Source organism: Emydura macquarii, unplaced genomic scaffold (genome assembly GCF_026122565.2).
Source record: "Emydura macquarii macquarii isolate MOO-44397 ecotype Brisbane River unplaced genomic scaffold, CSIRO-AGI_Emac_v2 contig_1790, whole genome shotgun sequence".
Lineage (NCBI taxonomy): Eukaryota > Metazoa > Chordata > Testudines > Chelidae > Emydura > Emydura macquarii.
Genome location: NW_027131927.1, coordinates 14,406,816 through 14,432,958, shown reverse-complemented (window position 1 = coordinate 14,432,958; position 26,143 = coordinate 14,406,816). Strand labels below are relative to the sequence as shown.

Genomic DNA, 26,143 nt, shown 5'->3' with positions numbered 1-26,143 from the left:
AAATTGTATCCCTATGTAGTCTTACTAAAGAGTTAGTTTTGTTTTTGGATCGAGTTCTAGGGTAGGAGGAAGAGAGTTGAGTATAAATTGGGATGTTCATGTGTAATTTGGGAGTGGAACTCACGAGCAGCACTCTTGGGAAATAGTTTGTCTTAAAATCTAAGATGTGAAAATAGATTATTGTAACAGTCTGAATGCCCATGTGACCATCTGTCAGGCTTATTTTGACACTGGGAACTGTAGATTTTACAAAAAGAGCAGTGATGAACAGCACACTTAATTTATTATTTCAGCTGTTGGTTTTTTTCCCCTACTTGCTGTAGGTCACAATTACAGATCCAGACTTGATAGAGAAATCCAACTTGAACAGGCAGTTTCTTTTTCGACCTCATCATATACAGGTAGACTTTCTCTTCACATCATAGTGTCTCCTAGTCAGAGTATATGCTGCTGCTTTTACCTTAGTGAGACCTTAGTTTGAGCACATAAATATTTACATGCAAAGAAATGAGTCTTTGAGAAGACTGGGTGGAGGGGGAATGGACTTTAACAATATTAAATCTAATAGACTTATAAATACTAATCTAGGTGTATAAATATTAATACCATCTTAATGGACTGAAAGGGCCTGATTTTCCACTCATAGACAGTAGTGTCACTTCATTGACTTCAGTGAAGTTATTCCTGCGTTACATGGCTGTGAGTGAAGAATTAGAACCAAGATCTTTTGCTTGCAATTGAGTGATGCGAATTATGAACTTGCAAGCAGCAAACTTCTTGCATCAGGTTGCTGTGAGTTGACAACTGTGTTAGAAATAACCAGACAGGTTGTCCCTGGGGCGGATTGGGGAGACGGAACCCTTTATTGCCTGCTTGTTCCACCTCGAAGCCGCGAGTGAGTGACGAGGGGGTTACTTTATAATCCTTTTATCCATAACAGAATGTAACTGTATACATTTCCAGCAACTCCCCATAGACCCTTATTTGGTTACATTGACACCTATAAAACGAATATTGACAACTACATGATGAATACAATTATATCTGCCCCAGTTTGTTGTTTACAGGATTACCATACAGCGGGCAGGCACATCACCTTAAAACCTATTAATTTTACTCTAACATTCTTTGGAATAAAGGTATGCCCAGGAGGAAGGAAGATAATGCTTTCTTCCCCCTAAAGGCTTTGAGCAAGAGGGGAAATAGTTATTTTGTTAGCCTTATCCCATGCACAGATGGCTAGGAAGGGAGGAAAAGAAGAGAGCTAACAGAAACAAGGTTTGCCCATGCCATGACCCTGTTCCCTGTAACTTAGGCCTGACCATTTGTCCAGCTTTTAACTCTTTACTCTCCTACAGACTGAAATGTCAGAATTATTTGCAATAATTCAGTATTGAAATCACAATGCTATGGGTTATCGTTTGAGGTCTGCTTTGGATTAACAATGGTCATGTTTTCCTGCCTGTATGCAATTGAAATACACTTTTAGCCACTGAAGCTAGCTAGGGGTGTTTGTCTAATTAATTCGTAATCCTGGAGAAACTTTCGTGGCCTAAATCTAACCATCTTGTTTGAATCTTGTTTTAGAATGACTATTACAATAAAATAAACATATTTTTAATTTGATTAGAAACCTAAAAGCTACACTGCAGCAGCAGCAACACTGAACATCAATCCTCAGTTAAAGATAGATCCGTATCTTAATAAAGTGTGTCCAGCTACTGAGAATATTTACAATGATGAATTCTATACCAAGCAAGACATAATTGTTACAGCACTAGACAATGTGGAAGCAAGGAGATATATTGACAGGTAAGTGTGGTGAGATGGGAGTCCAATCTACTCTTCTGTGTTTTTTTTTCCCCTATGTTCTTCTTTCCTGCCCCTGATCTTTTTTCCTTCAATTCTAGTGATTTTTTTTTTAATGTGGCTTGACAGTGGTATGCTCAGTCTTGTCTTTCATATCTTGAGAGAAATGCAGGCCACAAACTAGATTGCATTAAAAAAAATGCAGCAAAATCCATCTCAGCTGCTATAAACTGCAGCAGGGGCAGCATGTAATAGGATGGTCTCAGTATATTTTCTCTGGCATGAAATAGCAGTCAAGAACTATCAGGGAAGAGGTGGTGGGGAATACCTCAGAGGTATTGAGAATTAATTACATATTTCTAACGTGCTTTGAGTTACCCAGATGGAAGATGCGCTGAGCTCTAAGTATTAAGAATATGTTATAGAGTATCAGGTCCCTGTAGATGTTAGAAGGTTCACCCTTTGGGGCAAGAACTGTCTTCTTGATCTGTTTGTACAGTGCCTAGCACAATGTGATTTTTTTGATCTGTGGCTGAAGTTCCCAGGTTCTACGATAATATAAATAATAAAAGACTAATCCTTTACACAGAGCAACATGCTGTGATTTGAGGGTATTATCTGTTTTACCATCACAGTGTTCTGAGCAAGGCATCTGCAAATTGAAACCCTTTCCTGTTTATTTCTCTCTGTGCCCTATACAGACAGGTCTGCTTGCACATATTAAATCTAAGCAATGACCAAGTCAACTGGGACAGTTTCAGCCATTACATTCTTTAATACCAGATAAACATAAGAGTCGTTTTTAGTTTGAATGGAATTCACTTTAAATTATTTTCCAGTTTTTTTAAAAACCACCTGGAATCTGCATTTTCAAAGCTCCTTGAGCACAGAGTGACTGTGTAACTTGAAAAGAATGTAAGACTTTGTCCACACTGGCGATTTGCTCTGGTTACGGCCATCTTTGACCATCCATTAGTGTAGCTGCAATAATAGAAATCCTTAGAGTAGGCAAGTAAGGCTTCAATCAACTGTGACTTGTTCTAGTTTGGTTTAAAGCAGGGATAGGCTACTCCAGTGCAAATCAGTTTATAATGGCATTGCCTTTATGATGGCATAAGTGACTGAAATCCCCAGTGAGACAAGGCCTAAGACAAGTTCAAGAGTCAATTTGTCAGTCTTTTTTTAAGTCATTCATATGTCCTCAAAATCCATTTGGGCTTCCTGGATATCTGTGACATCACTAGATAATGCATGACAATGAAGTTCCTGAAAATGGAAGGAAGAGAGATCCATTTCTAGTTGCACACGGAATGCCCATCCTCGCCTGGATAATGGAACCATTCAGCACAGATATTTGAAACTGATGTAAATTTTCACTGTTCTTTGCAGTTCATCTTTAAAAATGCGATTGATTCTGCTCTGAAAAGTGACTCTTTTTAAATATTGCATTGTGAGGCTCCCCCTTTATTGTGGCTCAGTGACTTCCATATCAAACTTGCTGCCTGTTTTTACTGAGATTATGTAACTCACTGTTCAGCAAAGTATTTAATGTTGGGATAATAAATACAACATAAACACTTTTAGAATACAAATGTACACACAGTTGAGGATGCAACTTTAAAAAGAAGTATAATTGGGGGAGAATATGTAATTTAGGGCCAAGAGTGGTCATTCTGAAAACACCTTTGTGGGGAAGAACATGAAGGTGCTTTTGAAGTGTGTAGAGAGAGACAATGAGATCTATCATGTATGGTCCATCACAGGAAAAATGAGACCTGCCACCTTCAGGACACTCTGAAGGAAAACCCAACGAGCAGATGGTGTGCAACCAGAGAATGCTCAAAGTATCCCAACCAGAGAATGCTCAAAGAAGAGGTCTTGAATGTAGTCAGAATAAACGCTGACAAGGACTGAAAAAACAAGTTTGACAGCAAACCTTTTTTTGACTTATTATACAATTCTCCCCTTACTCTTTTTTGCTTATGAATGTTTTGTATCCCTCAAGGTTTTTTAAGGGCATTTGGATTGATTTCAGACACTCTAGGTTGTTGCTGACCTCTCTGAATGATTTTTTTCCCTGATATCTTTTATGTTATATTTCCACTTTAGTCGTTGTATAGCAAACCTACGTCCTCTCTTAGACTCTGGAACAATGGGAACTAAAGGACACACAGAAACTATTGTGCCTCATCTGACAGAGTCCTATAACAGTCACGTAAGTGTTCTTTTCATAAAGATTTGTGTGATTGATCCCATAGCTCCTTTTTTTCTTATACTTTTTCTATCTCTTGTTTATTTTAAATAAAAGTAACCTGTTTGAGTCACTGAAAGTGCAGCTCCTGTTGTTGAAAAGTGAGACTTAAAAATGTGGCAAAAATTATTTTTCTAAAGACATTCACGGAACCAAAACTAATATGTTTTTAAGGGTTTTATTTCCATTATGTAACCTGCAGTTACAGTGGGATCAGAAATTGAAAGTAACTCTGAAATAACTTTAAAAATTTGGCATCTGTTCTCCTTTGAAAGTGGGGAAGTGATACCCCTACAAAAATGCAGTTCACCCCATTGTCTAATAGTGTTTCATGATTCAGTTTTGCTTTTAGAACTCATATCCTCTTGCCTTTTAAGTTTTGTTTTTCAGTTGTAGTGAAAACAGTTCCATTTAAAATACCCCTGTGGCTTGTAAAAACAAGTTTAATACCACTGTGGCAATTTAGCCTTGTTCTGGCAATCTAATTTTAATGTTTTTATAAACAATTCCCAGCACCCTTTATGTTTAATGTCAGTTGAAGTTCAACCTACAGATAATACAGAAATCTGCAGAGCACTGTAGTAGTATACTTTAACATGTCTGTCAGAATGCACTGCTTTTTTTTTTTTTTTTGATTTAGCGAGATCCACCAGAAGAAGAAATACCATTTTGCACTTTAAAATCTTTCCCAGCTGCCATTGAACACACAATACAGTGGGCAAGAGATAAGGTAAGTGTATTGGCAAGGTACAAACATTCATTCTGTTTTTAGAGGGGGGATGGGGGGAATCAATGTAGAGAATAGTGACCTGCACAACACCATATTTCTTCTTTTGTTTTTTAGTTTGAAAGTGCGTTTTCACACAAACCTTCATTGTTTAATAAATTTTGGCAAACCTATCCATCCGCAGAAGAGGTCTTGCAGGTAGGAATACATGGTGTGATTAAAATAAGGGGCTTAAATTAACAGCTCTTTATTTTAAAATCAAGATTCAAATTCAGTTTTGTTTTCATTCCTGAAACAGAATCTGTGATGTGATGATCATTACTGATCATGTTGGATGCCAAATAAGATTAGCTATAAATATTCACAATATCCTTAATATCAGGAATGCTCCTACCACTTCCTGAATTGCCCCTGTGTCTCAGTTAGTAGCCCAAAGCTGAGTCAATTGTGTGTAGAAAACTTCTCTAGCTAATACGTACCTGTATACATGGGTGGGAAGAATGAGTTGTTATACTGGCCTGTGGTATTAAGAAAATATTGGGCATCTTCCTGAGAACTGACATAACAACTAATCTGAAGAAGCTAGAAGGAAACTAATTTGTTTCCCAATAAATTTCATTTTGCTGTATGGTAAATTAATATGCAACTTCCAGTAAGAGGATTTGCATGCTCATTCTGTGTGCTGAGTGTTGATTATCCCATGGTAACCAGGATTGAGGCTGATTGAAACAAAATGGAATAAACGTCTAACAAGCAGGTAACTTCAGAACTGCTGTGTTAGGCAACAGTGTTTGGAGAAATTGCAAAGTTGTAAAGTACAACAAGTGTAAAAAGGGAGGTACGAAGTGAAATAGCCATGTCTAGATTAAAGAATATTTTATAAATTAGATTTCCACTTTCCCTTTTCTTAGTAAGGTAACAAAGTTTAATTTACGCTTTTATTTCATTAAATGATTGAAATAGAGCTTGTCCATTCTAATACTATTTTCCTATTCCTCTTTTTTGTTCAGAGAATAAAGTCAGGAGAGAGTTTAGAAGGCTGTTTTCAAGCTATTAAATCACTCAGTAGAAGACCCCGGAATTGGTCTCAATGTGTTGAACTTGCAAGAATGAAATTTGAGAAATATTTTAACCATAAGGTTTGTATGTAAAACCTGTTAATGTTGAGAAATGGCTTTTGATTAATGGAGGTTTACAAAAGAATGTTTATTTCTCTTATGGATAAAATACCAAAATTATTTGCAAAAAGTTTTTCAAATCTATTTCCTGATACTTTCCTCCAAAAATACCAGACAGTGAATCTTTGCCACAAATGCTACAATTAACCTCCTCCCCTCAACCCCCTCAAATCCAGCTAATTTCTTCAGAAGGTTTCAAAATGGAGATAGTCTTGCATAAATTATTATGTGTTTTTAACTTAATTTTATAAATCAGCCTCACATTATCTTAGTGTCTCTAGACTGAAACTTCAGGGCGGGACTTAATTGTATTTTTTGGCAATGTATCCCCTGAATAGATAATGTAGTCCTCCAGTCCCACAAGATTGCCTCTCTATAAAAATATGACTAACTAAGATTGCTGCCATCTAACTTCTTGTATTGGTGTACTCATTCAGTCTTCTCAAGATGATTAAAATATGCCGATTGTGTTGACATAGTTTTGAAAGTGTAATATATAATGTGCTTAAATTATGTATATGCAGATGGGTGACTGTGTAGTAAAAAAAAGTACTAATTGCATGCACAGTTCCTTGGTTGCTAGTGTGTACTTTACATGTTGAACTACATTTTTGGATAAAGATGTATTCAGTTGGCACCTATGTCTTTTGATTTGAATAATTGTGCATGGCGCATTCCATTGCTGGGAAGAATGCTTTCATTATGTCAACCCTGTGATTCTGAAAATTGGGAAGGAGCTCCCTACGTGAACATAAATTTCATGAATTTTCATAACTGATTAGGAATATGACAAAGTTGGATCAAGACTTCAGAGCACCACAATAACATCTCTTTTATTTCATTCATATTTTGAAGTGCTGATTTGTGTACAATGGAGTATTAATAGTACTCTGGCATTTATTCTCTAGGCTCTTCAACTACTACATTCTTTCCCCCTTGATACACGATTAAAAGATGGAAGTAAGTATAAATAGCCACTTATACCTCACTTTGATGTGACTTTATTTAGTAACTTATTGCTTTACTAGGTTACTATGTTATTAACTACTTAGAATTTCACTTTAAATCCTTCCAACTACCAGGTTTGTTTTGGCAATCACCAAAGAGGCCACCTTCTCCAATAAAGTTTGACTTCAATGATCCTTTGTAAGTATTGTATCTCTGTTGATGATTTTGTACATACATGAAGGGAAGGACATCATATAATAGGCTTGTGTAGATATAGAACTCATCCCATGCTGGTAGAATGCATAAGTGAATTATCAGAAGATTTGTCCTCTATGAAATGTAAGGTTTTGAATTGATTTAAGAGCACACCAACTGAAAGGAGGTCTGCATTGGGCACACCTTTCTCCGCTCCCTTAATAGCAACCTCAGTGTAACCAAGGCTAGACTTAAGTGTTGCAAATGACTAAATTCAATGCTTTAATGCAAAAGACGCATGTCAAAGTCTTGAGGTTTGTTAGATGAAATATCTGCTTCTCCTTTGAGAAACTGCTCTTACGGTTCCCCACTCTTGGGTAACACTCCCCCAGTTTGTGAACTCAAACTATTAAAAAAAATAGGGCCAAATGGGAATATATGGCAGCGATTTGGATATGGTTATTATAAGACTGAATTCTTTGGAGCATGTGAAAGGTATGCAGTTCCTGGTAACAAGTGTTTAATTGAATTCTCTCTGGTGTAAAGCTGACAAGAATAAGGGGGAGACTAAAAGTAAATCACACACAAGCCTCTCGAAGTTGTGCAGTGTCAGTGAGGATTTCAACATTTTGACAAGATAGTTTTTGATTGTACTGAGCTGTGATTAGCTGAAATCTTCCTTTTCTCGTGTGTCCCATCTACTTTTTTAATTATCCTGTAAAGTAAGGAAAATTAATCTTGGGCAATAGTTCCCTGATATGTAGAAGCATCCTGTTATATGTTGTTGTTAGCCCTTTGGTAACACATCCTCTTTCATTTTTAAATGTTAAGCACTTCAGGGCAGGAGGTTTACTTTCTTGTGTTTTCTCAGCGCCTGACCCATGGGGAGCCGATAAACAATTGTCTTCTCTTTTTTTTCAACAGACACTACAGTTTCATAGTGAGTGGTGCAAAACTCTTTGCAAGAGTATACTGTGTCCCTTTCACAGAAAAGGTAGGTAGGCCATGCTGTGAAGGAAAGAGAGAAAAGGTTAGATGCACTTGATACTCTGTATGCATTCAAATGCTACTGTTACTGTTCAGTCTTCAGTGATAAATTGTTGAAAAACAAAATACTTTTACAACTATAGCTGATCCCTCAAGCGTTTTAGTCTTCAGCATGGTGGTCCGGTGCTGCCATTGCTGCTTTTTGGTTTTTATATATATATATATATATATATATATATATATATATATATAAAACCAATATATATCCTAGAGAAGTGCATGTAAACATACTAGCATTCACATGTGACTGTTGTAACTTTTATCAGTACCTAGTTGTGTATAATACAGTGCTTGCGTTTTATAATGTCGGTAAGTGCCAGTTTTACAAATTTAAACCTTTATTGACCTGTTCAGTATGAAATGCCTTTGTGTCCCCCAGCTTGATAGTTTATGATGTTTCTTCAGTTTTAAGTAAGTGCTGGGTACCTGGTCCATAAAACTGTAATTCTGCTGTAAATGAAATATCAATTACAAATATTTATTTTTAACTTTTTTTTTTTTTGCCTTTTTTAAAAAAAGGATAGTAGATATAATAAGATTTTATTTTTCTTATAAAAGTAAGCTGCAGTTACCTTTATTTTAAAAAACAGGATTTGTCAGAAGAAACTATTTTGAAGATAACTTCAGGAGTAAAGATACAAGAGTTCAGACCTTCAAATAAAGTACGCTTAATATTTTTATAAGCTCTAAATTAAGCAAATACCTTTTTTCTAATCTTGCTTTTGTCGGTTGGTAATTCTCCCCTTCCTGTTAATTACTGATCTGCATGTGGAAGAACTCCTGTTGAGAATATGGTTTGTGTAGCATATGTTCTTGCTTTGTTTCCCCATGTTGCGTATTCAAGATTTTGCATTTAAATATCACAGGTAAATCAAGCCAAAATGAAGCTGACAGTGATCTGGACTCTTTTAAAATTATTTTCTTGTTTTCAAATTGAATTGTGTAGGTGCAAACTGCGATCTTAAGCGTGCTTTTTGCATACCAGCACATCAAAACTTTTCAGTTAACTTCTAATTACTTTTACAGTAAATGCTCTGGGTTACATTTTTTTAATACTAGGCAAGAGAATGGGAATGTTTTTCTCCATGAAGTAAAGCTAATGTTTTAGAGCTGTATTAACCAAAAAAATTTCAACAGGTCAGATCAGGGTGCACCCACTTTACAATACATAGCAGCAAACTGTCAATTGTAATTTTTTAGGGTTGCATCTTTGTAGATAATGGAGTTTTTAATTGTAGAGACTATAAATCCTGTTCATGTAGTGTGCTGTTATGTTGTTGGTGATCTTGGTAGTTTGGCAGAAAGATATATATTATCCGTTCAAATGTAAGGACTTGTCTACACTTGAAATGCAAGTGTGGCACAGTTGCAGGCACTGCGTCTGCGCTGCTGTAGCACTTCAACATAGACACTTCCTAAACTAATGGAAGGGATTCTTCTGTTGGTGCAGGTAATCCACCTCCCCGAGAGGCAGTAGTTAGGTTGATGGAAGAATTCTTCCGTCAGCCTAGTGTTGTGTACGCCAGGGTTAGGACAGCTTAACTATGCCACTTGAGTGTGGATTTCTTCAGTTTTCCTAGACACTGAGAAAACATCAGCATTTTGTTTTGACATGTGGTCATTATGCAAGACAAATGCCACATCTAATCTGTTTGGGCAAACCTGGCTCTTGTGCTAAGGGTAATAGCATGCTACGTATTCAGTTACTGTATGTATATACAGGTTGTGCAGACAGACGAAACTGCAAGGAAACCAGACCATATTCCAGTAAGCAGTGAGGATGAGAGGAATGCTATTTTCCAGCTGGAAAAGGCCATAATATCCAATGAAGCCCTAAAAAGTGAGTAACTTCCTTTGTAAAATACTCCACTACTTGTTGAGTTTTAGCTGCTACTGTAGTGCCAGTTGGGTGCATCTCCAGTCTTTGTTTGGAAAAATAGCTCACCAGCTTTTTCACTTTGGTTTGGGTTTTTAAAGCTTTCTTGTTGTGTACCACCTAAAAAAGAAAAAATTTCATTTCAGAGATAATAGCTATCCATAACTGGTTGTTTAAAAATATAAAAAACACAGAATGGCTTCCAAGAGTTCCCTAAGAAATGAACATCTAAGTCCTTGCAGCTTTGCCATTATGACTGTGAATTTATCCCTTAAAGTATGGGTTCTCAACCTGGGACTCTCAAAAGGATGTCAGAATATTGTGACCATCTTGCCTAATAATCTCTGTTGCCATGTAGGAGGGTGTCCTTGCTAGATCTCAGCCAGATTTGAAGTGTTCCTGGTATGGAAAAAAAGACATTTACTGCCTTAAATTACTTTTTTAAGGGGAACTTGGCTTTGTATTTGCCCTAATAGCAAAAGGGTGCCTGGTGAGGTACTTCAAAATGTTCATGTGTCTGATGTTTAAAAAAAATGTATATCTAGTCTTAGTGTTAGTAGTCTGTAATTATTTCACTTACATAGAGGGCTTCCATACAATATAGGGTGTGGAGAAGAACCCCATTGGCTGGGTGGGGAAGAATGCCCACCAAACAGTCCAACTCTGGTTCCTGACACTGCAAAGGAAATAAAGTGCTTGGTGTCTCCATTAAAAATAAGTAAATAACCCAAGTGCAATAAACTCAATCATCAAATATGGCAGCTGCTTCTTTTTGTAGCACAGATACTTCTGCACCAGGACCTAATTCTCCCTAATATTTGTAAAGCACTTAATTGAAACTGCATTCATAAAATAGACCCAGAACATCAGTGGTTTATTTTAGGAATCATTCATCTTATTGGTGAACATTTGATTTTTGTTTCATGAACAGATGACTTGCAAATGAAAATGCTCGCCTTTGAAAAAGATGATGATGATAATGGGCATATAGACTTCATAACAGCAGCATCTAATCTGCGAGCCAAGATGTACAACATTGAACCAGCGGATCGGCTCAAAACAAAGCGTATTGCTGGAAAGATTATCCCTGCCATTGCAACTGCTACTGCTGCAGTGTCTGGCTTGGTGAGTTTACATGTTGAGGAATCTTTATTTTGCAAGACCACCTCTGATCTGCTAGAAACACATACCTTCTTCTCTGCCTGTTCTTCATCATTTGGGTGTTGGTTAATGCTAACGCATCCTTGCTGCAAGACTTTTGGTAAAACTGGTCCTAATCTTGGTTAAACCTCACAATGGCCTTTTGCTTCTGTGATCCTGCTGTGTAGGCTTTTTGGCATTATGGAGAGATTGGACAAGAGAGTATTAATTACCAATATAATATACTTGTATTTAAACAAGTAAAAAACTTTTTCTGGTGAAAGTTGTGGAAATTTGAAAGGCAAGAAGCAGTTCTTTCTGTGGTATATAGGCTAGAATATGTGTGAGAAAACTCACTATTTGGAATGTGATACAGTGCTTGATGCTAGCAGTATGAGAATCCAATAGCATAGTTTATAAACCAGTTTCTATCATGCTTTTAATGCTAGTTCAGCCATTAGAAGGAAACCTTAATGTGCAAACATTAAGTGTAACTACTGCATTTACAAAAGATCTGATTAACTAGTATTAAAATAGGATAAATCTGTATTAATGTTAACACCAGTGTGAGAGTGTCACAGGTTAGCAAGAAGGTATCAGCTACCAGACTTGAGGTAAAATGTCAGTTTGCAATCCCTTATTTTCACATACATTCCTCACTTTATATCTGAGAAATGTTTACTCCATTATGATCAATACAGACTATATGCTGTCAGCGAAAGATGCAGTTTAATCTTGTGTAATGTAAGAGAAGGTGAGAGTATCTTTAATGACTTGAAATGAAATGCATGCCCCTTCCTCTTTCTGTTGTGAAGAGGTCATGTATTTTTAGCAGTGGAATAGCGAAGAAACTGTTTATAGTCAAGAAGAATAAAGGCCTGGACGGTGTCCTGCTGATCTGTGTATGTATGGATCTCTGAATTTCCACAGGAAAAATGGGGCACTCTCTCTTCCACACTGAGGGACAGGCATTCTCTGCAGCAGCATCCCTTGCTGTGTGCACCAATTTCTACTCAGTAATACAGATGGAAGTGCTATATTCCCTCACCTCGAGGTCCTTTCCACTGCTGTTGGACAGCCAGTGTTTGGCATGGCATCAAACAGGAGCAGTCATGCTGTGGAAGAGGGGTACTAGCAGAGCTAAGAGTGCCTTTCCCAGAGTCTGGTGGGTTTTGGAGTGTGCATTTCAGCTTTCAAAGTATATGGTCTCTTTACCTCTTCCACCAGATGGAACTTTTCCAGAGGAGGGTGTGAGCCAGGCTGTGTTCATTATTACTGTGGATCAGGGTTATGATAATAGAACTTCATTTGTAACAGAATAAAAACAGATTCCCAGTTCTAAAACAAATCCTTCATTTTGAATATAAAGCAGTAAATATCTTACCAATGAAGGGGAAAAACCTGAAGACAATATAGAAAAACTCAGAGTTACGAACACCAGAATTACGAACTGACCAGTCAACCACACACCTCATTTGGAACTGGAAGTATGCAATCGGAGCAGCAGAGCCGAAAAACAAAAAACAAACAAACACAGTACAGTACTGTGTTAAACATAAACTACTAAAAATAAAGGGAAAGCAGTATTTTTCTTCTGCATAGTAAAGTTCCAAAGCTGTATTAAATCAATGTTCAGTTTTGAACTTTTGAAAGAACAGCCATAATGTTTTGTTCAGAGTTACGAACATTTCCATGTTATGAACAACCTCCATTTCCGAGGTGTTCATAACTGTGAGGTTCTACTGTATTGATGTTTTCTGTAAAAATACCAATCTTAAACTGGAAATTCAACAGTAATCTCAGTGGTGTCAAGGTTTAGATATTTATATCCAGCTCAATTTTTGCCTGGGAAATGTCCCTGTTTTCCAAAAAGGATGACAAAGTTTGACAAAAAGGATGACAAAGCATGAATAGCTTTCATGCTATGTAGTGACTGAGAAAGTTGCAAATTATGGAGAGATGGACTCCACTCCTTCCGCAGACCAACCCTAAGTGGTTCTGGGCCTGCCACTCTCCATATCAAAGGTGCTGCAAACTTTGCTGTAGTGGAGTTCAGAACTCTTTGGAATACCAATAACGCAGCCTCTCTTTCCCTCTCCCACCAAAAAAAACCAGTCAAAGCTCTTAGTCTTTGCCCAAACCAGCGGAGTAAGACATATTTGGAGTTTCTAGGCCAAGATGTTGGGTTATTACTAATCAAAACATTTAAAATGTTCAAGACATGAGATCCCACCTTATTTCTTCTGAACCCATCTCCCCCAAGTTCCTTGTTTGGTTTGTCTCAAGCTTTCCAGAAAACTCTACCCTACTATCAGAACACAGGTGGCTGGATGTAGAATTGGAGATATTAGGGAGGTGTTTGAAATTGGGCACAATGGAAGGTTAGCATCAATCTTAATTTTACCCTTCCATGTTGCCACGTTGCCCCTTTTCTCTGACAGTGATTTCTGTTGTTTCAATTAATATTAATGGAAGACCATACCAAGTGTCCTCCATATACAAATATTAGCCTGCTGTAAGTCCTTTAATTGAATTGGTGTGCTACTGATTATATCAAATTTTATGTGCAAGCTTTATCTCAAGAAATCCTATAATCTGTAAAGTATTAAATAACCCTGTCTTTGTGTTTACCCTAGGTTGCCCTGGAATTGATCAAAGTTGTGGGTGAACATCCATTTGAAGCATATAAGAACTGTTTTTTAAATCTAGCCATTCCAATAATAGTGTTCACAGAAGCTGCTGAAGTAAGAAAAACAGAAATAAGGTAAGGAGCACAACTATGAAAGTGGTGTGTTGTCTAGGAACTTCTGTTTGATATTTGAGAAGGGTGTAATGTTATATCAAGAGCTGGAGACACAGCTAATATGTTTGGGAGTTGGAGGGAACCCACACAACCAGGCCATGTGTTGTCTTTTGGTTTTCATACAACAACAGTGTGAAGAAACCACAGTTGAGTTCCAAATCATGTTAATTTTGTACAGACATACAAAGCCTACCTACCTACTACAGCTCTGGCTGGTTTTTAAACCACAGAACATAGTGAGCACTTAGAGGGGTAGTAACTAGTCCCTGTGCACTACCCTAAGCATTACTGGTATTCTTAAATCTGGTGAGGCTGTTCTCAAATGGAGAATGCAAGGGTTTGGAAAACCAACATAAACATTCTGACCTATACAAACTGGAAACCAGACTTTCCAAAATGCACAGCATTGATCTCAATGGGAGCTGCTGATTATTGAGCAATTTTGTATATCTGGCCCCTACTTAGTGCCTTCTTAACTATTATTTCAGTTAATAAATGTATTAGTCAAACATTGTCAAACAAAACTCTCTATAGTTTTTGGTTGCAAATATACATATCTATGCAGTACAAAAATACAAGTGTGCCAGTATCTTTCTTCACCTTATTTGTTTTATGATAGTATCTAGAAGCCTGATCTGATGATGATAATATTGGTTTCTGGAAAAAAGACTGAATCCACATTTCCAGAGTGCAATATCAAATGAATGTTTACTACTCTCTTCTTTTTCAAACAGAAATGGAATATCGTTTACAATCTGGGACAGGTGGACTATTTATGGGAAAGAAGATTTCACTCTGCTGGACTTCATAAATGCTGTCAGAGTAAGACTTGATTTATTGTAATGGTTTGGTAGAGTTTCGGGGGGAAATGGCGTCATTTTTTCTGGCTTGTGTCAAGTTCCTATTATTACTAAGAACTATTTCAGTATTAAGTGCATGTTAGTGTGGCCCCTGATCACTTGTGCACAAAAGTTCTCTGAAATTGTCCTTGCTGTCAACTGAATATATAAAAATATTTAATAAAATCAACTTTTATTAATTGATAATTAATTGGTCAATTTTATATTTAATGCATGGACATTTTTCTATCAGGGGATGTTGTTTTTATAAACAGTTCCATCATTTGGAACTAATTTTCTGTCTGTGTGGGGCAGTTTGCTAAAATGTTTGCATTAATTAATTGTAGGAGAAATACGGAATAGAGCCAACAATGGTTGTACAGGGAGTCAAAATGCTGTATGTTCCTGTGATGCCTGGTCACAACAAAAGATTAAAGCTGACGTAAGTATTAATAGGGTAGTAAAAACAAACAGTGGGTCCAGGGATGTGATTCTATACGTTAATGATTCCTTTTACTGATTTAATTTGGATGGCACCTAGATATTATGGTGATAGGCACAGTATAAATACATGAGATCTCTTGATAGCTCAATTCCCTCAAGGGATTCTCAAAAATGCAGAATTTGTACTTACAGGAGTGGTTAAGATTTGTAAAATTTTTTATTATGGTTTTTTGAGAGGTGGATGGGGAAGACCTGTGAAGTTCCTTTTTAAATGCTGTACATGAGAGAAAGAGAAATCCAATGGCAATTTAGTCAGAAATTATTTGAAGGGAACATGCATTGATTCCACACAGAGTGGAACCAGAGTGCTCAGTGAAGCAACTGGAATGGAGAGAATTAAAATGTAGGATTGTGAAGGATGAGATCGCTTATGCTTAAAATCAGTAGTGAGTTACGGAAACTAGAGTTGAAGAGCCAGATTTTCAAAAGTGCATGAGTGAGTTAGCTGAAGCACACTTGAAAATCTCACCAGAAAACCTCATCTTGTTGCATGGTGGTAGCTCCCATAGGCAGTTTTACATATTGATTAGAAATTAAAAGAAATATGCAAGCCTTCTCCTGCTGCTGGCTGTAAAGGGGAAGTTAGAACATGTGAGGACAGTCCTTGAATGAATCCTAGTTATCCATTGTCACTTGATACTCCCAAGTTGACTACTGGTCTAGTTTTGACTTGGGTCAAATTCCCAACTGCTTTAAGTGATCTGATAGTTATACTTACCTCAGTCATAACACGCTTTGAGGTCTATGGCTGAGAAAAGCTCTGCATAAGAGATATGTGGTGTTATTAGTAGCTGGTGGAACTGCATGGTCTATAGTAGAGTTAAATCTGATAATAGCTATGAATTTGATTCACTAGCTGTAGGCAAGGCATATTGGATTTTGTTAGTAGCAGTTGGTCCTGTGTTAAATGGCTACACCCTGTTACTGGGTGCTTCAGATAAGCACCTGTTATGTAAAGCATATCATCAGCTGCATTTGTATTGATCACCGCAGCAAGTTTGATGAGCCACTCCAGAGTTTTGCTTAATATATGCTGGTTCTTCTCTGAGTGGGTACACGTGTGCGCCATGTTCCCAAGTTGGAATTGTGTCCTCTTTTACTCCATTCTTAGCCTGTGTAGTAAAATATTTTAAAATAGCTTTTATATATTAGTTTGGTTGTTAAGGTATGTAGTATAGAATAGTTCCTTCCCCCGCACCCCTGTAGTCAAGGGAAATCTTCCCCACTCTGGGACTATGTCCAGAGTCCTGGGATTCAAGAACTGCGTCTCCTGCACTTGGTCTTTCTCCATAGGGATAAGCATCGGCGATGCCTATGTTGTCTGGGTCAGGCACATGCCTTGGAGTTGAGCCTCTAACACCAAAGCCCAAGGACTCTTCCCACAGAGCCCCCTTGTGAGAGTATGCCATTCTCATGGGCATAAGGACAGATCCCTGCAGAGGAGTGTCCGGAAGAATACGTTCCCTCCCTGAGGTGATACAGGTCGGATAAGACGAATACAGAGCCCATGGAACTAGCACTGCTGAGAATCCCCTGACTGGAGGATAAGGTACGCCAAAAGAGAGATCAGCCCGTTCCGATGGCGACTGCGTCACCGAAGCGGAAAGATGGATATTCGCCAGCCCTATCTATGGGTGCAAGCCCAGGCTCATTGTCCGTACCACCTCATTTACCCAGAGACCATTTGGCTGTGACAGACGAGCCAGGTCCTTCAGATGTTTCTGGTAGAACTCCTGAATTCCGGGCTGTATGGAGACCTTTATAACACCGGAGGATATATTCCTCCCCTATCCGCAGTCTCCACTCCTTTCTGGTCCTGCCATCCTAAGGGATGTCCTTATTCCAAAAGAGGAATCGTTGCTGGTGTCTCAGGAGCGATTCCATTTGCAGCCATCAGGCGGGAGCAATGCAGTAACAGTGACACTGCTGCTACAAACAGAACTGTCCTTGGAATCAGAGTATTCAGAAGAGATAGCTGCACCTATATCTCCAGGGAGATACAGGACCCTGACAGACAGGTGAGAGGCTACACTTACCATCCCTCCAGATGTGACGCCCCCACCCCCAATGGTAGGTGTCCAGAATCCTTTCAGGAGTCGTACCACTCCTCCCACTCTCGTCAGCCGGAACAGTCCGTGTATGAGGAGGAACAGCCAGAGCCGGCTCCACTGGTATCAACAGTTCCAATAAAGTCTTCATCTCCAGCCGCCGCTGTTACTCCTTCGTCACCTTCTCCACGAGATGATTACCATCAGTACCAGCAGCTGTTACATAGGGTCCCTAACAGGCTACAGATCCTATTAGAGGAGATCCAGGACCCTCAGGACCAGCTCTTGGACTTTTTTGCAACCTCAAGGAAAGATAGGGTGGCCACCCCATTAACGAGGCCATATTAGAATTGGCTAGAGCTGTTTAGCACGCACCAGCGTCTTGTATCCCTACATCAAAAAAAGCCAAAAGACATTTTGTTCTGGACAAAAGAGCTGATTTTTGTTTTCCTACCCTGCCCCTCTCTGGTGGTACAGGTGGCTATGGAATGAGCTTGGTCACACTGCTAGATATCCACCCCTACAGATAAGGGTTCAGAGAGACTGAACCGTCTGGATAGGAAGATCTCCTCCTCCACAGGTTTCCAATTTTGTATAGCTAATTACCAGGCTTTATTAGCAAATTATGATTTTAACACCTATTCCAGGCTTACAGACTTCAGAGACAAACTTCCCATGGAAGACCAAGCCCAGTTCCAGTCCCTAATGGACGAGAAGAGGTTAGTAGCAAAGGTGGCTCTCCAAGCTGCAAATACAGCACCCAGAAGATGCTGCAGAAGATACAGCATCCAGAACTCTGGCTACAGGATTGGTCATGCGAAGGGACTTATGACTCCAGTCGTTGAGCTTTCCTAGAGAGGTCCAGAACATCATCCAAGACCCCTCCTTCAATGAGATTTTAATGAAAAGACTGACAAGTCCTTACACTATCTAATGGACTCCAGATCCACTCTGAAATCCATAGGGTTTAGATTCCAGCCTCTAGCTCCAGACACAGCTCTTTAGACTACGACCATCCCCTTCGCATGCCGCATTTTATCAGTATCCAACTGAGTCCTCTCTGCATAAACAACAGAGGATTCAGAGGTCCTACTTATCGGCTCCTTCTACTGTCACAACCTTTCCGTACTTCCAACCACAGGCCAAGGACCATTTTTTTTAAATGCAGGTCAAGACCTGCTTACCACCACTGATGCCATCTACGCCTTCCCCTGTCACTTTTGGAGGCTGTGGTACTTTCTTCTCCCACACCTGGAACAAGATCACCAGGGACAGCTGGGTCCTGGAGATTATCCATGATGGATAGTCCATAGAGTTTCTTTCTTTCCCTTTTCACAAACCACCTCCCTGATTGCCCTCCAGGGACCACTGTCATCAAGTGATTCTTCAACAAGAGGTGGAATCCCTCTTACATCGCCGGGGCGGGGGGGGCCCTCAGTACTAAGAGAAAGGGTTCTACTCCCCATATTTCCTAATCCCCCAAAAAGGTATAGACCCATCCTAGACCTTTGGCAACTTAACATCTTTATTTGGAAGCTGACATTCAGAATGATCACGTTGGCATCTATAATCCCCTTTTTTAGGAGGGGATGTGATTTGTGGCCCTCGACATGAAGAATGCATATTTCCATGTGGATATTCACCCATCTCACAAGAAATTCCTGCGCTTCACAGTTGGCCTAGAGCACTAGAGTTTTGCATCTTCTCTTTTGGACTCGTGATGGCACCTAGGATGTTCACAAAGTTTTCGCTGTAGTAGCAGCCCAGGTGCAATGCCAGGGCTATAAAGTGTTTCCATACCTGGATAATGGCAGGCTGATCTCACCAGGAAGTCATATCAACAACAGTCTTCTTGCTATCTTAGGCATTTGCAGAGAAGTCTATTTTTTCACCCATGAGGTCAATAATTTTTATATGAGCACAGCTGGACTCAGTCTCTGAGAGAGCCTTTCTCCCCGCAGACTGATTTAAGGTGATGAGCAACTTGATCTCTCGCACCACCTGCAAACCATGAACAACAGTATGCTGGTCTCTCTCTGTTAGATAACATGGCTGCACGCACTTATGTGACACCATTCTCCAGACTTCACTTGTGGTGCCTCTAAGCTTGGCCCTTCTAGCCCTCCCACTCCAAGAGCCTCCTTTACGGGGTGGGAAGCTCACCTGGACTATCACATTACTCAAAATACCTAGATCCCACGAGCGGCCAGCCTGCATATAAACTTGCTGAAACTGAGAGTGGTCTGCCTTGCATGCAAGGCCTTTCTTCCCCTCATACGCTTGCTCCACATACAAATAATGTCAGGTAATATCACCACAGTGGTTTATATAAACAAACAGGGAGCCGCAAGCCCCGTCATCTTTGCCTGGAAGCAGTCAGACTTTGAAACTGGTGCATCAGGAACCATGTTATAATACAGGCCGCATACCTCCCTGGTGTCTACAACTCCCTTGCAGAAACTTATCTGCAGAATGGGAAATCCACAACACAGTTCTAATTAATATATTTGTACAATGGGGAACTCCACTATGGCACCTCTTTGTATCCCAGACAAACAAAACGCTTTCCCATGTATTGCTCCAGGGGAGCCATACAACACAACTACTAGGGTAATGCTCTTTTGCTCTACTGGATGGTCAGTCTCAAATATTCCTTTCCTCTAGTCCACCTACTACCACAAGTTGTATGGAAGACCCATGCAAAAGAGCCACCATCATCATCCTAGCATCCTACTGGCCCAGACAATTCTGGTTCACAGAACTCCTAACAATGTCCACACATCCACCTACCCAGATCCGCCCATTTCAGGATCTCCTAACTCAGGACTGGGGGGAAGAGCAGGCATGCTAACCCAGGCTCCACTTCACTCACTCCACTTCACAGCCTAGTATTTGGATGGATGTCGGAAATAGAACGCTCGTGCTCCACTCATGTTCAGGAAATCCTTAACCAAAGTAGAAAGGATTCTATTAGAGCTGCTACCTGGCTAAATGGCAGCACTTTTTGGCTTGGGCATGTAGCCACCAACATTCATGACATTCCGTAGGTATTCCAGTTATCCTCCTCTCCTTGAAAACTTCAGGTCTGGTCCTTAGTTAGCTGTGAGTACACCTAGCAGCGATCATTGTCTTCCTCTCCCCAGTAGAGGGACATTTTGTCTTTACACAACCAACTACTTTGCAATTTATGAAGGGCCTGATCAGGACTTTCCCACCAGTCATTAAACCTATACCTCAGTCAGACCTTAATCTTGTCTTATCTACACTCTCAGGTCTACCTTTCGAGCCTATGGCAACATGTGCCATGACCAACTTGTCCGTAGAGGTGGGATTCTTAGTGGCCATCACTTTGGCCAGAAGGGTCAGTGAGCTAGGGACCATGTATTCCACTGAGAGTAGGTTTCCCTTAGGTTACACCCCAGACTCCTCCCAGAAACTGAATTTTACATCAGTCAATCCACTTACCTGTATTTGTCTCGAAACACCATGTTTCTTCCAGAGACAGGAAACCATTCACTTGATGTTAGGCATGCCCTGGTGATCTACCTGCAAAGAAGTAAACCTAGTAGAAAATCTCCAAGGCTCTTTGTTGCCATAGCAGAAAGCTCATGTGTGCAAGCAGTATCCTCACAGAGGATTTCTGACTGGGTTTCGGGAATGCTACAAAATTGCAAAACTCCTTCCTCCTGGGGATGTCACAGCTCACGCCACATGAGCCCAAGCAGCTTCCACAACATCCTTATCAGACGTTCTGGTACAGGACATTTGCAGAGCAGCGACTTGGAGTTCTGCGCACATGTTCACTGTACATTATACTCTAACTCAAGCCACAACTGAGGATGGAAGCATCTCTGCTGACAGCTTCCTCGCACCGTTCTCCACTCTGAATGCTGTTTGCCAGTCACCCATGTGTGGAATACACACAGGGACCATCACTCAGGGAAGAAATGGAGGTTACTTACTGAACTGGAGGTTCTTCGAGATGTGTGGTCTCTATCTGTATTCCATTACCTGCCTTCCTTCCCCTCTGCATCGGATCCTGTTGGATTGCGCTAAGAGGAGGAACTGGAGAGGCATCGACCTGCACTGCCTCTTATAGCCTTGGTTGGGAACATGAGGTAAGCTGTTGTGCATGTGCAGGTCAACAGACACTGCTTTGGAAAATCTCTGGACTCAGGCGCAAGGCTTGCATGTGTAGCCACCTGTGGAATACAGATAGAGACCACACATCTTGAAGAACCTCCAGTTACATGAGTAACTTCCATTTCCAGAATATTGGGGGCACAAAGCTGCAGTTTATTGCTGTTTACCATGTAGCTGGCTGCCAGCAGGCATTTCCACAGTGAAAATGGAGTCCCCCGTAAGTCTAAGATTCTCTCTTATTCATCCTACAAAATTGTTTTCTTTGGTCTCTTGAAGTTTAGTTTTTAGCTGCACTGGTGACCATAGTGCATTTTGAATGACCTTATAAGCCCTAATTTGTTTTTATTTCCAAGGCGCTGCACATTTTTATTCTTCCTTTAAAAATAATTGCAAGCACCAAATGCTCAAGTTTGCCAATGTAGCGTTTTGTGTAATGTCCTTGCATTCAGAATGATGATCTGCTGCATGAGTTTGTCATTCTATCTTATGAAGCTTGCTTTTAAGGATGGGTGGGTGGCTCTATTAAATTTATTGTCCACCTCCTGTGGAAGGGTAAGACACTTGTTGCTCAAGTGAGAACAGACTTGTGCTTTCAGTGGTTCTTGTAATGTAGCAAATATTTCAAAGAAAGCAAATGTCAACTAAATTCCAAATGAAGACTGCAAAACTCATGGAATCTGACTGCGGAGCACTGACATGCTGTGCCAACTCAATCAAAATAGTCAATATATTTTTGGATAACTGGTAAATGTGTAATTTAAACACAGTGTTAATTGTCTCCTGCAGTTCAGAATTTTACTATAAACCTTTAAGAATAAAATGCTGTGCAGTGAGGCCACTCTTCCAATAATAAAGCCACTTACAGAGGCATGTTTTAGTGCTATCTGTTGCAGTAAGCCTACTAGTATTATAGCTAATACTCAGCAAGGGCTCAATCCTGGCTTTTTACCACCACTACTACCCAACTCCAAAATCCCTGGGGATGGAAGGTCCAAACTGCAGCAGAACAGTCCCATTGCAAGGGGACCCCATAACTTCCTGCATGCAAAAGCTCCATAATGGCTCCCTCCAAAAAGCCATGGGAAGAGCCATTCTGAGTGGATAGGGGAAGTTCTGGGATTGTGACCAATGGTTTTGTTCGTACACAGCACAGATCCACTGGTCAAAACCCCACCTGGAGTATACAGAAGGCGATGGACACTACTTCTGCCCATATGATGAGGGCAACAGCTATTGCATGGAGCTGTCTGCCCAATTGGTGGGTGGTGGGGAAGAGAATTTTGTTTTTAATCCCGTCTCCCAGCCTTGCACAAAATTTTTTTTTTGCTTTTTATCACAAGCAACATAACAGCTCAGAGGTTGATTGCTCTGACAGCCAAAGCAGAAATTCACTAACTGAAATGTGGCCTTCCAGAACCAAGGGAAAGAACAACTTTGGTATGTCACATTAACAGAAGGCTCATTATCTTTAACCAAACTTCTGATGTGTTGGACTTCATTTTTGTGAAAATAAAATAATTCCCCATAACACAGGATAGCTCAGCCCAGATGGCTCTTTGCTTCTTTTCCTGCTCTTACAAAACTCATCTTTCTTTCTTTGTAGGATGCAAAAGCTTGTGAAACCATCAGCTGATAAAAAATATGTGGATCTCACAGTATCATTTGCTCCAGAAACAGATGGAGATGAAGACTTGCCAGGGCCACCAGTGAGATACTACTTCATCCATGAAGACAATTGATGGTAAATGCTACTAAAGTCACTCCAGGACCATTTGCTTTGAAAGAAGTGTGCTAATTTCAGCTTAAAAAAAAGTAATACATATTTCTTTGGTGAAGCCTTAATTAAAACAGGAACAGTTGAATTGCACTGAAGAGCTCTGTCAAACTGGATTTACTGTTCACCTGACCCTATTCTCTGCATACATTTGTCTGTTCATAAAGAGGATTGGTAGTTTGCTGAAATGGAATGACATGTATACTGCTTACCACAAAGAAGAAATTTATATTAATTTATGGGGGAAGAGGAGAATGGCAAATTTAACAGCTTATTTCAGTATGCAAGATAAATGTTAAATGGGGTAGGGAGCAAGAATTGGGGAAATTATCATTTTATAACATGGTGTTCAGTAATGTTTTATAATCAGTTTCTCATGATTTTCTCCTAAAATTGGGGTGCCAGCCACATAATCTGAGCAGTGGGCTAAATTCATTCCAGATGTAATTCCATTAAAAAAGCAAATGAATTTTCCCCACTTACATTGTTGGTGTTCTCTTCTGAGCCATTGCTATTACTGTATGTTGGAGCAGTTATTTTATGTCAGTCCTGATGTGGAAACCTAGTGGGTGGATTGTCAACTGATGTCAATTGCCATAGCTCCATTGAAGCCAACCAAGCTATGACAATTGAGTTCTGCCCCAAGATTGCATTTTGGAAATAGTGAAGTGCGGTGAAAGCTGAACTCTGTTAGAGAGTTGTGCCCTTCTTTTCCCAATAAAGCTCTTCTGCTTGATGAAGAGGCAGATGAAGTTGTGGCTAAATTTTTCTGCCTCCAAATTAAGAAAACTGGTAGCAAATTGTTACTTTTCAAAGGGGGAGGGTCAAGAGGGTACGCCGTGAACTTCATAGCAAACATTTGGTTCTTTTTCTTCCTTTTTGGTGCCATAACCCTAGAAGGAGACTTTGTATGGCACGTCTGTCTCTACAGTACAAATCTGAGTTAAGCTGAAAATTGAATTTATATTGGACTCAATTTGTATATTGGCCTCAATCTATAATTAGGCACCTGAAGTCTGACAGATCCATTTAATTCAGTGGAAATAATTTTGGCTATGGCAATAAGTAGAAAATGCTGGTGCAGTATGGCAGCATCAGTGGCAGAATTCTTCAGCATCTACACGCTGGACAGGTGAGCTTGTGTGAATTGTTTTCCTGATTATGGAAAAACTAAAGCAAGTGAGGTGGGAACAAAAAATCTAATCTACTAACATCGCTCTGAACGTTATTATTATTTGGAAATACAGTGAATGCAAACTATCTCCTGCAGATGGTGCAAAACCTGTTCATCACTGTAAAAGTCAGTGATGTCAATATATGATTCAGTTTATTAACCATTAGGGATATCTTGGAGCCTAAAATATTGGATAATTGTGGTTGGTCTCATCCCCCTTTCCTCCCAGTTTGTTTATTCAAGAACAAAATATCAGGATTGTTGGGCATTTGGACACCAAAGATGTATTGAATTTACAAGCTGGAATCCACTAAAATTATTCCAATATTTGGGAATAAGTCTTAAATGTAGTATCTCTTTTGTAAGGTGTATGTATTTTTTACTCTCAACATAGTTTATAGATATTTTACAGTTTAATAGATTTGGTTTGAAATCTAGCTGGTTTATTTAATTTTTTTTTTACAGCTTATTCTTTTAAAAAACCCAAAAAACAATCATTCTGTAAAACAGGCAAAGAGGTGGCAAAGGTGCACAATAATTAGGGCCAAAGGCAGACTGGGAAGACTATTTGAGAGTAAATGTCTGCTTCTAAATAATGACTGAAATGTATGTTCCCCCAGCAATAGCAGGGAGTATAAATCCCAAATGAAATCTGTGATATGGGTTTTATTTTTTATTTAAATGTTTGGGGCAAACGTGAAGCACTGTGAACTCTAAAAGCTAGGGGCTGGGAAACAATAAAAATGTAATTTGAGTAACTAACTTCTTTGTTTATTTACTCAACATGAAAGCGAAGTCGGGTATGTTAGTTGGCTGTTGATATCACACAGAACACTTTGAAAATAAGTAGTATACAAAAGTCTGTTAATCAGGGTACTTTCCTGACTTACATCTGATGGTCTCTCAAGGGTTAAAAGTCAATATTGAAATGTAACATACTGAGTGACCTTTGTTAACAACTTCCCATTACCTGACAGTATTTAGTTGCAGGCACTGTCGGCACTTGTAGAGGCCAGTGTGAACTTGAATTTCAACGTTCAGTGCTGTAAACTCATAGATCTTGAAAGGCATATTCATTACAAAGCACTGCAGTAGCTTAACACACAATGCAGTATACCTAAAGCTAGAAGAATGATCCTTTTGCTCCCTTGATACCAAAAACTAATATATCTGTAATGTTTGGTATAGGAATTCTTTAATGTTTATGGTAGTTTAACATTAGACACATCCTGTACAGCAAAACTTTCAAGAGCAGGTCTTCTTCCTGTAAGGATGAGCAGCTGCTCTTTGCTAGAATACTGGCTCTGACTGATTTTTTTCTCTAAAATATTAGTCCCTGGAGATACATAGGTAGTGTCACAAGAACGGTTTGCGACTGGAAATCCCAACCCCTCAGCTTTTTGTCTCTTCATACTTGTGCTGTACAGTTGCATTACTTCTCGCAGAGCAGTGGGCCCTGGCCGTATCCACACTAGCCTTTACTCAGCATTCCCTAGCATGGCTCCTACTGGTGGAAGCACTCATGTATGTAAAACTCTAGGCAGCTTGCCTGTATTGAAACCACCACACGTAGCCATGCTGTGTGCAGGTGTAGATTGAATGCCTTGTCTATAATAGTGATGTCACCATTGCTCCTGCTGGGGTTAGCAACAGTGGGGAATATTTTTTGAGGGGAAGACTAGTGTGG

The 26,143-nt window shown here is 39.5% G+C and overlaps 1 protein-coding gene across 2 annotated transcripts in view; it reads left to right on the top strand.

Moving 5' to 3' along the window:
• Window positions 1-25,214, top strand: part of UBA6 (ubiquitin like modifier activating enzyme 6) — a 48,083-nt gene extending 22,869 nt beyond the window's left edge. For both annotated transcript variants that reach the window (XM_067556911.1, XM_067556912.1), the window contains 16 exons: window positions 324-401; window positions 1,631-1,812; window positions 3,919-4,024; window positions 4,701-4,790; window positions 4,905-4,985; window positions 5,798-5,926; window positions 6,874-6,925; window positions 7,048-7,111; window positions 8,033-8,102; window positions 8,746-8,817; window positions 9,878-9,995; window positions 10,963-11,156; window positions 13,808-13,935; window positions 14,709-14,796; window positions 15,161-15,255; window positions 23,112-25,214. In XM_067556911.1, the coding sequence (XP_067413012.1) occupies window positions 324-401; window positions 1,631-1,812; window positions 3,919-4,024; window positions 4,701-4,790; window positions 4,905-4,985; window positions 5,798-5,926; window positions 6,874-6,925; window positions 7,048-7,111; window positions 8,033-8,102; window positions 8,746-8,817; window positions 9,878-9,995; window positions 10,963-11,156; window positions 13,808-13,935; window positions 14,709-14,796; window positions 15,161-15,255; window positions 23,112-23,247 (1,683 nt within the window). In that variant the 3' untranslated portion in view covers window positions 23,248-25,214. The remainder of the gene's footprint in view (window positions 1-323; window positions 402-1,630; window positions 1,813-3,918; window positions 4,025-4,700; window positions 4,791-4,904; window positions 4,986-5,797; window positions 5,927-6,873; window positions 6,926-7,047; window positions 7,112-8,032; window positions 8,103-8,745; window positions 8,818-9,877; window positions 9,996-10,962; window positions 11,157-13,807; window positions 13,936-14,708; window positions 14,797-15,160; window positions 15,256-23,111) is intronic.
• The last annotated feature ends 929 nt before the right edge of the window (window positions 25,215-26,143 follow it).